This window comes from Haliotis asinina, chromosome 12 (genome assembly GCF_037392515.1).
Source record: "Haliotis asinina isolate JCU_RB_2024 chromosome 12, JCU_Hal_asi_v2, whole genome shotgun sequence".
Taxonomy (NCBI): Eukaryota; Metazoa; Mollusca; class Gastropoda; order Lepetellida; family Haliotidae; genus Haliotis; species Haliotis asinina.
In genome coordinates this window covers 38,890,767-38,903,551 of record NC_090291.1, presented here as the reverse complement: position 1 = coordinate 38,903,551, position 12,785 = coordinate 38,890,767, and the positions used below count along the sequence as shown (strand labels likewise).

At 38.9% G+C, this 12,785-nt stretch overlaps 1 protein-coding gene across 1 annotated transcript in view; it reads left to right on the top strand.

Annotated features, from left to right (window-relative positions):
• LOC137258922 (C-Maf-inducing protein-like) overlaps positions 1 to 12,785 on the top strand; it is a 102,007-nt gene that overhangs the window by 54,242 nt on the left and 34,980 nt on the right. The window contains exons 8-10 of the mRNA XM_067796618.1: positions 4,271 to 4,374; positions 8,917 to 9,018; positions 12,684 to 12,770. Coding sequence (XP_067652719.1) covers positions 4,271 to 4,374; positions 8,917 to 9,018; positions 12,684 to 12,770 — 293 coding nt within the window. The remainder of the gene's footprint in view (positions 1 to 4,270; positions 4,375 to 8,916; positions 9,019 to 12,683; positions 12,771 to 12,785) is intronic.

Below are 12,785 nucleotides of genomic sequence, written 5' to 3'. Positions count from 1 at the left end.
AGTTCTTTCACCAACACTGACATTGTAACTTATTTAAAGTAACACGCTCCCTAATCTCTTCACATGACAAAGGCTAGTCATGGTTGTACAAGAAGTGGTCTATTTCAAGAACTGGAGATTTCTGAAGAGACCAGAAAGGTTGCCTTCATGATGGAAATAATGCTTCTAGTATTTACAGCCCAGTACCCACTCCAGGGCAATGTGACTGACCAATGCCAAGAAGAATGGGCATTTTCCTCTTTGTGTGTTGCAGACACTGGCATTCAAACCATCCAGTAACAAATGTTACCAACACCATGAGTGAGTGAGTTTAGTTATATGCTACACTCACTCAGATATATGGCAGCGTTCTGTAAATAATCAAGTCTTGACCAGACAATCCAGTGATGAACACCATGAGCATTTTTGATCTACGCAATTGGGAACTGATGATGTGTCTAACCAAGTTAGTGAGGGTTTTTTTTATGACAAACATTGGTTGCTGAAGACCAGTTCTAACCTGGATCTTCATGGATATATATATATATATATATGAGTCACCAAATTGAAGTGTGAAAAGAGCTGTGTTCTGTTTTCCCATTTTCTGCAGTTTTCATGAACTTTGTGCCTGTCACAGAATTTCTGCCTTTGGTAGCTTTACTTAATGCCAGTAAGCTGTAAAATGTAGAATAAAAGTGAAATATAAATTAAAGGTCACAATTGTAATAGTCTTACCAATTCATGGTTTATTTTGACTGCCAGTGTCAGTGTGGACTAAGTGTTGCATAGTTAATATCAAACATCAAACAGGCTTGGTATTACAAGGTTCGTAGAGGCCATGTTACAGGCTTAGCTTTGTGTACTATCCAAGCAGTTCCTGGCTTTTGGAACCATCATGTAGGTAATCATTGCTTTGTCAGTATTGGGCAAGTATTACATGGCTTGTATTAGGGAAAAGTGTAATGGATCATCATTGCTTGGTCAGTATTAGAAATTGTTTTGGCCAAAACTATTATCATGTGAATTGGTGTCATATAGGCTGACCGTCCCATTTCATGTGTCATATAGGTTCATTATTCCATGTTTCATATGGTGTCATATAGGTCCATTATTCCATGTTTCGTATAGTATCACATTGACCCATCATCACACATTTGGTATAGTACCATATAGGCTCATTATCTCACATTTGGTATGGTATTATATTGCTGTATTATTCCACGTTTGGTATGGTGTCATAAAGGCCCATCATCACAATATTGTTTTGTATGGTGTCATATAGGCCCATTATCACATTTCGTATTGGCATCATGCACACCAACCATCACCAACCATCACCATCATACAGACCTATAATTTATTGGTTTGGATTTGTGTCACGTAGTCGCAGCACTAAGTAGTTTATGTGGGCTGTCAGTACCATCTGTGTTCCACACCATCTGTGATTTTACTTTCTGTTTTTACAGAAACATTTCAAATCATGGTGTTTGTCAAATCTCTCACTGTGGTTCTGTACACATAGCTCACATACTAAGAGAAAATGTCTGGGATCAAATGATTAGCTGTAGTTTTTGTATTTATGCACAATTCCTAAACTACAGTTATCTTTCAAATCTCATAAGTAATTAATACAGAGGATGTAGTAATCAACATATTTGTAGTCATCCCATAATCATATTTTGTCATTCGTTTTGTGTCAGTCCATTTACATATCTCTAAGACCAATGGGCATTCTTTCAAGAAACATATGAGAAGCCCATTTCTGTTGTCCCCCACTGTGATATTGCTGGAATATTGCTAAAAGCAGCATAAAACCCAACTCACTTGCTCACTCTTTCATGAACCTGTGCAGAGACGAAATCTAGGTTCCTAAAAGGTGCCTAAAGCTATCTAGAGTGCTTTAGGTAGAATTTTGAGAATGTTCATGATTATGTGTCTGGACAATGTTCTGAAACTAATAGGTTTAAGGTAAACCTAAAAATCAGTTTTGTGGATGAAAGCTTGGTATGTTTTATGTTTACCTGTCAGAATGATGGTAAAAGTCGCCACATGTCACAGCACATTTCTATGACAATGAAACATCCATTCCAACGATAAAGGAAGCATGCTCCGTATGGCCTGGCAATCAATAGTGTTAGTTCCATTGGTTGTCGTTAATGGTCATCTGCGTATTGAGGCGTGATGTTGACTGTCGGGCTTTTTGCCCAGATTTACCCTAATCAACTGATTACCAGGAACCACAGCACAGTGAGTTCCAGAGTACAGCGTTGTTGTCAGTATTAGCACATTGCTCCCAGAAGTTGTTAATGTTACATAAGCCTCTAGTCAGTAATGGAGTCGAGACAAATTGAATTTTACAATGGTTTTAATGCTGATGTGCTACTCAATGGAAGTTAAGAACTAGGTAGTTCACTCGTGTTAGGTTGATTGACTGTTGTTTTAAAGGGCACTTGGCAATAATCCATCTATGGTGGTGGTGTGTAATAGTCAAGACCAGATAAGACAATCCAGTGATCAACAGCATGAGCATTGATCTACTCAATTGGGATATGATGACGTGTGAAACAAGTCATCTAGTCTGACCCCCATCCCATTTTTTTGGACTGCAGACCAGTTCTAACCCAGATCTTCACAAGTTTTCTCATATTAGGATGGTTTACATCTGATTCTTCTTCCATATTCCGATAGTTCACCTGTTATTTTTAATGTGTTTTTAGGGGGTGATGTGGTAGCCTAGTGGTTAGAGCATCTGCTCGTCAGGCTGAAGACAAGGGTTCAGTTCCCCACATGGGTACAATGTCTGAAGCCCATTTCTGGTGTCCCCTGCTGAGATATTGCTGGAATATTGCTAAAAGCCGGGTAAAGCCATACTCACTCACTACCTTCTTTTGAGTGGTGAGCTATGTATATGATACCCGTTACTGTGATTTCTATTAGCTTCCTATCTAGTGTGGGAAACACTGTGTTTTGTTGGACTGCACAGTATTACTGCTATGCTGGTATATCACAGTACACTTTTCAAATGATATGTATTGCAATTTTTTTTTCTGAGAACCTGTATATTTGATAAAGAGCATATGTGAAGTTTTTGTGATTCTTGTTAAAACTTAAAATCTACACAGACTTTTTTTAATAACAAATGTTTTCCATCATATTCAGTAGAAAACAGCATACTGTAATACTATGTATGGTATGAAAAATTAAATAGAATCCCAGACTATGCAACCTAATTTTGAAGTTGCTGTTGAAATTAGATCCATTTTGAAATTAGATCCATGACATATATTTTTAGGGACTTTCAGTGTAGAAAGTAGAATTGACATGCACAATATAGTGTCATTCAGTCAGATAAGGGCGGTATTTGAAATAGTCTGAAAATCAGTGATAAATTTCAATACATGCGTTTGTGAAGGGTGGATGATGAGTGAGCTTAGTTTTAGCAATATACACAATGGCAGTGGACACCAGAAATGGACTTCACACATTGTGTTCCTTGTGTGGAACCAAAACAGGTCCTGGGGATGATGAGTGAATGCTTCGACCACTGTACTGCAACAACCCCTCCAACGTCATGAACGTGTAATATCTTCACTATTTCATGGTAATAATTCATAGTCACATTCTTATGAGTGAGTGAGTGAGTGAGTGAGTGAGTTTAGTTTTACGCCGCACTCAGCAATATCACAGCTATATGGCGGCGGTCTGTAAATAATCGAGTCTGGACCAGACAATCCAGTGATCAACAACATGAGCATCGATCTGCGCAATTGGGAACCGATGACATGTGTCAACCAAGTCAGCGAGCCTGACCACCCGATCCCGTTAGTCGCCTCTTACGACAAGCTGAGTCGCCTTTTATGCACATTCTTATGATAGTGCAAGAGTTTGAACACTGTTTGTAGCAGAGACCTATTATGAAAAGGGAGTGGATTATATTGTATATGTTTCTTCTGTTGATTTCTTCATGTGTTGATCCGTGAAGGTCCGAGGTAGAATACCCAGCTAAAATGGCGCCATGGTCAACCATGGTTGCCATAAAAGGCAACTATGCATGTTATAAAGAGGCTACTAAGGGAATCGGGTGGTCAGGTTCGCTGACTTGGTTGACACATCATCTGTTCCCCATTGCGCAGATCGATACTCCTGTTTTTGATGACTGGATTGTCTGGTCCAGACTCAATTATTTACAGACCTCTGCCATATAGCTGGGATATTGCTGAGTGCGAAGTAAAACTAAATTCACTCACTCACTCTGATTATGCGAATACATTTCAGTGATGTTATTTTGCAGGACTTCGGAAAGAATCCACAGATGCGATTTTTTGTTCAGGAATACATCCAAGCCTTGAACTGTCAGAATGATGGAATACGGGTAGTGCAGAACTTCGTCAGAAGGTGAGATCAGCTGACTTAATTATGCCACAGTTATTGCAGCTTGTAGTTGTGACACATCCATCTCTAGTACATCATTCATTTACCATTCATTTATTGCTACAAACACTGTAAAACTAAACTTTAGGTAATAACAGTGGTTATATACTAGTTTTTAGTCCAGTAGCATTACCAGCTCACAGCATTTTCTGTGCATAAAGGTGGGAAAACTTCACTTCCTGTATTTGCTAGAGTCAACATCTCTAGTTGTGATGTCCAGAGGTGATATTGTAATTGCTACAAATTGTGATGTCATGATGCAAAGTCGACGTAATAGTATCAACTGTCAGTTCACCTGATGAAGGGGTTTGGAATGACCCAGAAATGTGTATAAAAGAAAGTAAAGAAGGTTTATCCATTAAGGATCTTGGTCATTCTATTTGTATCTTCAAACGACTAAATTTGATCCTTAAAACTACTATTCGCAAGCCCTACCTTGGTTATGTAGGTGTTGCAGGGTGTGAAGTCATTGTGATGATGATGATGATGATGATGATGATGATATCCTTACCTTGTCAGCTACAGGATCATCCTATTTGGTCATATTGTTATGAAGTCTGTGGTTCTAGTGCCCCCGTAAATTTTAATGCTACTTCATATTCACACTGTTGTTTGTCTGTTAAGTTATGCAGTTAGTTGTTAGGATGTGAGATCATCCAACTTATTTATGCTCTTCACACAATTTTAACTGACAGGGTGGTGGGATAGCCTAGTTAAAGTGTTTGCTCATCATGCTGAAGGTCTGGGTTCGATGCTGCACACGGGTACAGTGTGTCAAGCCAATTTCTGTCGTCCTTTTGCCATGATATTGCTGAAATATTGCTAAAGATGGCATAAAACCGCACTCACTCACTCACTCAAATGGACAATGTGATGACACCATTGTTAGAAATTGATGTGATATTGCAGAAATAATGCTATAAGCAGCATAAAATCTTGCTCAATCAATCAGTTTTGAACAGTGAAACGGTGTATTATAAAATCAAACTCCTGTGCATGAACAATCATCACAGGAAATAATAACTCCATTATCAATCATCAAAGGAAGTAATAACTCCATTATCAAAGTAAGCAAAATATGTGCAGTTGTTTGTCATAATATTTAGGCATTTTTATGTGCAAATTAGTATTAAGCTGATAAATAGCAATATGCAAAGCAACGTACCTTACATAAACTAATAGGATTAAGAAGATCCAACTATTTTTGGTAAATCCTGAAGAAATGCAAAGTGGAATTGACAGACTGATTGATCTGCAGAATATCAGCTTTCTTGGTACCATCACCGTACCGGAATCCGTGAAATAACCATAAAACTTACAGCAGAGTTGTTTCTGTTGGAGTTTCGGCTGCTGTTCCCCAGCCGTCTGTGATATGTCATTAAAGTACTATTTTAGGATGTTGTGTAGTTTCAGTAGATAAACTCTATTGTCTGGTTTACCAAGCAAGTTAATATTTTGCAATCATGCTGGAAAGTACAAAATGTGACATTTGCAAACGTTCAAATATGGCATGAATGATATCGTCTCTCTTTGTGGAGCATCATTCTGTGAGTTTCTTGTGTGTGATTTGGCACTGATGGCACATAGTTCTCAGGAACTTCAGCTCAGGTCTCCTACCTCCCTTACACTTCACACCTTACGCTGTCATTCCTCAGTAATTGTTTTCATCCTTTAAAGTACTGGGCAAGTCGTTATATATTTGAAATAATGATGTTCACAAGATCATGTCTGTGCTCAATTGGGGTAAAGTGTTTCCCTGGAGTGGAAGGTTTTTGGTTCAGTTCCTTAGCTTCTCTGTCAACAAAAGACAGAGGATGAGATGTTACTTGTTGTATCCCTGCCTTTCGCTTATTAGGAAATGTAAGAAGGATTAATAAGCTTGGATTGAGTACACTCTGTGTGAGTGGAAATCCATGTTGAACTATGGACATGAAGAATGACAAAATGAAACAAATGTGTCATTACTGGTGTTCGTAATTTTCTTAATAAGGTGATATTGTAGCCAACTGTGTGTGATATGTAATGTGTGATGTCAGTCTAAGTAAATTAAGCTTCAGTACTTTTCCTTACACTCCACTACTGAATCTAACAAAACCTTATGGGAGGTCGTGTTAGGTGACCTTTGAGATTGACCAATCAGAACACAGCTTACCAAATCACAAAAGTGGACATTCACACGTACCTTTGAACTTTTTATCTCAAAAACGTTTCTGTCCCCGAATGATTCCAAATGGTATTTAGCACACGGTCGCTTTCAGGTGATACACACGGCCCATGTTACAATCATGACAATGGTAAGTAAACTGTCTCTGAAAATAGTGTTTTTGGCAATATTCAAGGATGTCATCTTTTGGAAATATATTAGCTAATTTTAACCGTGTCAACTGAAACCTCAAAGCGTATATACTGCTGGTCATATAACTGTTTTATATGCAGATTTTTCTTTGTGGAGAGATCTTTGTCAGTGACCTGTCCCTGCAATCCCTGAGTAGTAGCTGTTGTCTGATTGGTTAAATCTGTTTAACCGTCTTGCTATTGATTGGATGGTCATAGGTCGCTTAAAGGTTACGTATAAAGACCTTTTACTAGGGTTTGTTAGACTCAGTGGTGGAGTGGAACAAATAACACTGAGACTAGGTTTACTTCCACTGTGTGTGATGGTTTACTTCCACTGTGTGTGATGTAATGTTCGTACTTCCTCTCAGTAAGGTTGATACAGTTGGACAATAATGTCTGACAAATGAAACATTCTCTTGAAGACATATTCTTGTTTCCTCTCTATTAGGCTGTGGTATGGTGGACAACATGTGACAAACAGAAACTTCCTAATGTGGACTTGTGTTCGTACTTCCTCTCAATAAAGCAGATACGGTGAACAATAAATGAAACATCCTCATCAATACATATATTCTTGTTTCGTCTCTGTTAGACTGTGATATGGTGGACAACAATGTGTGACAAATTGAAGTGTATTACTGTAGACTAATGTTTGTACTTCCTCTCAGTAAGGCAGATACGATGAACAATAAAGGCTAATAAATGAAGCGTCCTCATCAAGACATATGTTCTTGTTTCCTCTCTATAAGGCTGTAATATGGTGGACAGCAGTGTGTGAAACAGAAACTTCCTACTGTGGACTAATGTTCATAAATCCTCTCTATAAGGCTGATATGATGGACAATAAAGGATGACAAATGAAACATCTCCATCAAGACAGGTGCTTGTATTTCCTCTTTATAAGGCTGATATGGAGGACAGTGATGAGTGACAACGAAGCATTTGTATCAAGAAGACCCTCTTCTGTAGTACTAATTCTGCTGTCAGCAAGCTCAATCTAATGCTGCCCTACTGACATCAATTCTCCCCGTTGACATTTGCCATCTTCCCTGTGATGGTAAGCTGTATCAAAGTGCTTCTCTGTGAGCACTGACCAGCGAGACCTCTATGTCGGTGACCAGATTTGATGCCATGACGACAGGTGCCCTGTGACAAACCTCAGTGCATGGTGCTGATAACTGCTGTTCCATATCCCATCAGGTTCTTCTGACAGAACCATTGGAACTGACAGTGTTATATTTAGCTTATCCTCATGGGATTAGTTTGCCAGCATGACCAATTATTAAGTCGAGACGAATACTCCCTCTGCAGAGGGGGTTATTGCAGAATATTGATGCTGACATTTCATTTAGAGCGCCACAGATCCTCTTGCCCTATGTGGCTGATACAACTTCTCACCCGATGCGTTAAGTGACAGAGATATCAATATTTCATTAGAATTCAATATTTCATTGTCGTCATGAATTCAATGTAGCATTTGAAATGTATGGATCTGACATTTCTTGAAATTAGACTATCTGTTTCTGTATCTAAGATTTCATTGCTTGGCAAAGTCCATTTCAAACATGCTCCATATTCCATGCTGTTCAAGTTTTGATTACACACCCAGACATTTCATATTATTCAATACTCGGATCACCATTCCCGTTAGAACATTACTATTATTTATTTAATGCCACACTAGACCACTCATATGGTGGTGATTTTTGTAAATAATAGATTCTAGACCAGACAACTCTGCTGGAGGCATCCTGAGAATCGATCTTCCATCTGATCATGTTACCTCCCTCTTGTGACAAACAGGAGTTGTTACATACCCATGGCAATGGGGTGGCGAAGGGGTTAAAGCAATTCACTTCTCATGCTAAAGACCCAGGTTAGATTCCCCACATTGGTACAATGAGTGAAGCCCATTTCTACTGTCACAGCTGTGCTATTGCTAAAAGTGGCGTAAAACCGTACTCACTGCATGCAAATTCAAACCTGGATCTTCATTGGATAGAAAAATATTAAGCATCCATAATATATTTATAATGTTTTGGGAACAGGAAGCTTCTTTATGAAATATACTGATATAGTATGGACTTTTTGAACCCAGCTCATGGTGCAACATATGTGTCAGGGGATGATGGTTAATGTGCCTTTATACTGTTATGTTGTTTATTTCAGCATGCATGGACCCTCTCATACATGTCCACATCCAAGGGTGTTGCCCAACCTAGTTGCTGTCTGCTTGGCTGCCATCTACAACCTGTACGAAGAGAAGAGCAAGTGAGTGACCCAGATCAGACTAGTAAAATGGCAGTTTCTTACAAGGAAGCATGGGCTGATGCTCAATGCGTTTGTAGAAAAATACAAGCAAGCACTAACCATTATCTCACTGTCCCTAAACACTAATGAACACAGTCAGTAGCTGTATTGTTTGTGGTGGCATTTGGTCTTGTACAAAGATCATTTTACAAGCTGGCAACAATGCAGCAAAATGTCTCAGTTGTGGTTTCTGCTTTCTGGTGATTCTGCTTTCAATTCCTGAGAGTTTTCTGCATCTATGGGGATTTATAGGGTCCTCCATCTCACGGAGGCATGACATAACACATATTGCTTGCCTGTTTTTTCTGAGCACTTGGTCTGAGTACTGATTGGTCAGAGCACTTGACTGGTCTGAGTACTGATTGGTCAGAGTACTGACTGATCTGAGCATTTGATAGGCCAGAGCATTTCATTGGTGTGAACACTTGATTGGTAAGAGCATGTTATTGGCCTGAGTACTGATTTGTCTGAGTACTGATTGGTCAGAGCACTTGACTGGTCTGAGTACTGATTGGTCAGAGTACTGATTGATCTGAGCATTTGATAGGCCAGAGCATTTCATTGGTGTGAACACTTGATTGGTAAGAGCATGTTATTGGCCTGAGTACTGATTTGTGTGAGCACTGATTGGTCAGAACACTCGATTTGTGAGAGCACTGATAGGTAGGAGGACTTGATTGGTCAGAACACTCACTAATCTGAGCACTTGATTGGTCAGAGCACTTGATTAGTTAGAGTACTGATTTGCTCAAAGTAGTTGATTGGTCAGGGTACTGATTGGTCAGAGTACTGATTGGTCAGGGTACTGATTGGTCAGAGTACTGATTGGTCAGGGTACTGATTGGTCAGAGTACTGATTGGTCAGGGTACTGATTGGTCAGAGTACTGATTGGTCAGAGTACTGATTGGTCAGATTACTTATTGGTCAGAGTACTGATTGGTCAGAGTACTGATTGGTCAGATTACTTATCGGTCAGGGTACTGATTGGTCAGAGTACTGATTGGTCAGATTACTTATTGGTCAGAGTACTGATTGGTCAGAGTACTGATTGGTCAGATTACTTATCGGTCAGGGTACTGATTGGTCAGAGTACTGATTGGTCAGATTACTTATCGGTCAGGGTACTGATTGGTCAGAGTACTGATTGGTCAGAGTACTGATTTGTCAGAGTACTGATTGGTCAGGGTACTGATTGGTCAGATTACTGATTGGTCAGGGTACTGATTGGTCAGAGTACTGATTGGTCAGGGTACTGATTGGTCAGAGTACTGATTGGTCAGATTACTTATTGGTCAGAGTACTGATTGGTCAGAGTACTGATTGGTCAGATTACTTATCGGTCAGGGTACTGATTGGTCAGAGTACTGATTGGTCAGGGTACTGATTGGTCAGAGTACTGATTGGTCAGAGTACTGATTGGTCAGATTACTTATTGGTCAGAGTACTGATTGGTCAGAGTACTGATTGGTCAGATTACTTATCGGTCAGGGTACTGATTGGTCAGAGTACTGATTGGTCAGATTACTTATTGGTCAGAGTACTGATTGGTCAGAGTACTGATTGGTCAGATTACTTATCGGTCAGGGTACTGATTGGTCAGAGTACTGATTGGTCAGATTACTTATCGGTCAGGGTACTGATTGGTCAGAGTACTGATTGGTCAGAGTACTGATTGGTCAGAGTACTGATTGGTCAGATTACTTATCGGTCAGGGTACTGATTGGTCAGAGTACTGATTGGTCAGATTACTGATTGGTCAGATTACTTATTGGTCAGAGTACTGATTGGTCAGAGTACTGATTGGTCAGATTACTTATCGGTCAGGGTACTGATTGGTCAGAGTACTGATTGGTCAGATTACTTATCGGTCAGGGTACTGATTGGTCAGATTACTTATTGGTCAGAGTACTTATTGGTCAGAGTACTGATTGGTCAGAGTACTGATTGGTCAGAGTACTGATTGGTCAGATTACTGATAGGTCAGAGTACTGATTGGTCAGAGTACTGATTGGTCAGAGTACTGATTGGTCACAGCACTTACTATGGATGAGTTAATATTGTATGTACAAACTGCTAAACACTGACGAAGGCCTCACAATAAAACATAGATTTGATGAAGTGGTGTTTCCTTGGTAGATAATGAATGCCACGTCAGTTGTGATAAGAGCATGAATGTAGACCTTATTTCGGGTTATGTTGCTTGTGCAGACCCATGTATTTGGACACTTGACGTAATTTCCATAGATTTCCATGTTAATTTAGTGTAGCATAAATAAATTTTGTAAGATCCAAGTGAATATTTTTTTATCTTCCCTACAATCACATAATTTCTGTTTAATTTGCTGTTGCTTATTTATCGAATGATGATATATTTAATCACCAATATATGTGCAGTGCTGTGAACTCCTTTAACATGGTGGCCTATGAGATTGTGGAGCCATACATAAGTTAATAAATGTGATGTCATTAGTTAAATAGTGGTTGGAAACTTAAGCTGAAATTATGTGCGCAGAGCAGAGATGATTTCCAATTCGCCAGTGAAATTTTACAAAGATCCATCCAAAACTCACTTCATGAAAATTATTTATGCTACACTGAAATAACATTGAAGTCCATGGAAATTACGTAAAGTGTCCGAATATATTTTGCATGGGTCTGTAGCTGCTTAATCCCCAGGGACATTAGGAAGCAAATTGAATGTACTCTGATCTGTTGACTGGGGTAATGATTGTACATACTGCAAGGCTGTGGTATAAGTGCTGTGCATATGTACATATTGTCATGCATAAATGTGGAAGCATGACATTAGTATGGTGAGGTAGAAGTTAAGGATCTGTTTCAGCCGCTGGATGGCTCTCCAGCTCTGTGCAGCAGCAGTAGTAGTAGTAGTAGTAGTAGTAGGAGTAGTAATAGAAGTAACAGCAGCCTCTTGATATTAGTTGCTGTGGCAATAATAGTCCAACAAAATATCGTAGCAGCTCAATAGCAGTGTCTTGTCAAATAGCAAATAGCATCTTAGTAACAGCAGCCTTCTAACATTACTGAACAGGTATGTAGCAGTGCCTTTAGAGATGACAACCTCTATTATTCAATCATAGTCTATACAGATTTTAAACTCAAACTAATACCATTGCCTTAGAAATTCTATGAAATTTGAAGAATCATTAAAATCAGGATACATAGGCAAAAGTATTTATTTTTGTCGATTAAGTACATTTTTTGGATTTCACTTATCTTCCATTCCTCAAATTTAATGACATATTTGATCTGGAATCATTGCAAGTAATAAATTGGAAATCTGCTTTGGAGGTATGTGAAATTAAAGCTTCACTCTTGATTAGTGTTATATTAAATTTCTCAGAATCCATCATAATTCTATGTATTTTGTGGACTGATGATGGTATAGTGAAATTACTATTTTGGATCTTTGAAACTACTATTTGCAACACTTTAGGGTTGGAATCTCTGTCTTGGTGTTCCTTTCGCTTGCAGATGCTTAACCACCAGTCTTGTGCATGGTGCCGTAGTAGTCTACTGCTATTTATTATCAGATCTCTGTATCAGTGCTATAACTGGTATAACAACCTACTTTCAAACAAATATATGGTTATAATGTTTCTTGCAGTGCTATGCATAACAACATTGATGTCATCTTTGAAGAAAATGACTGGTCAGAAAAGCTCCTATGCTACATCTCCATGCTTGAGACTATGTAAGTAAGAACGTG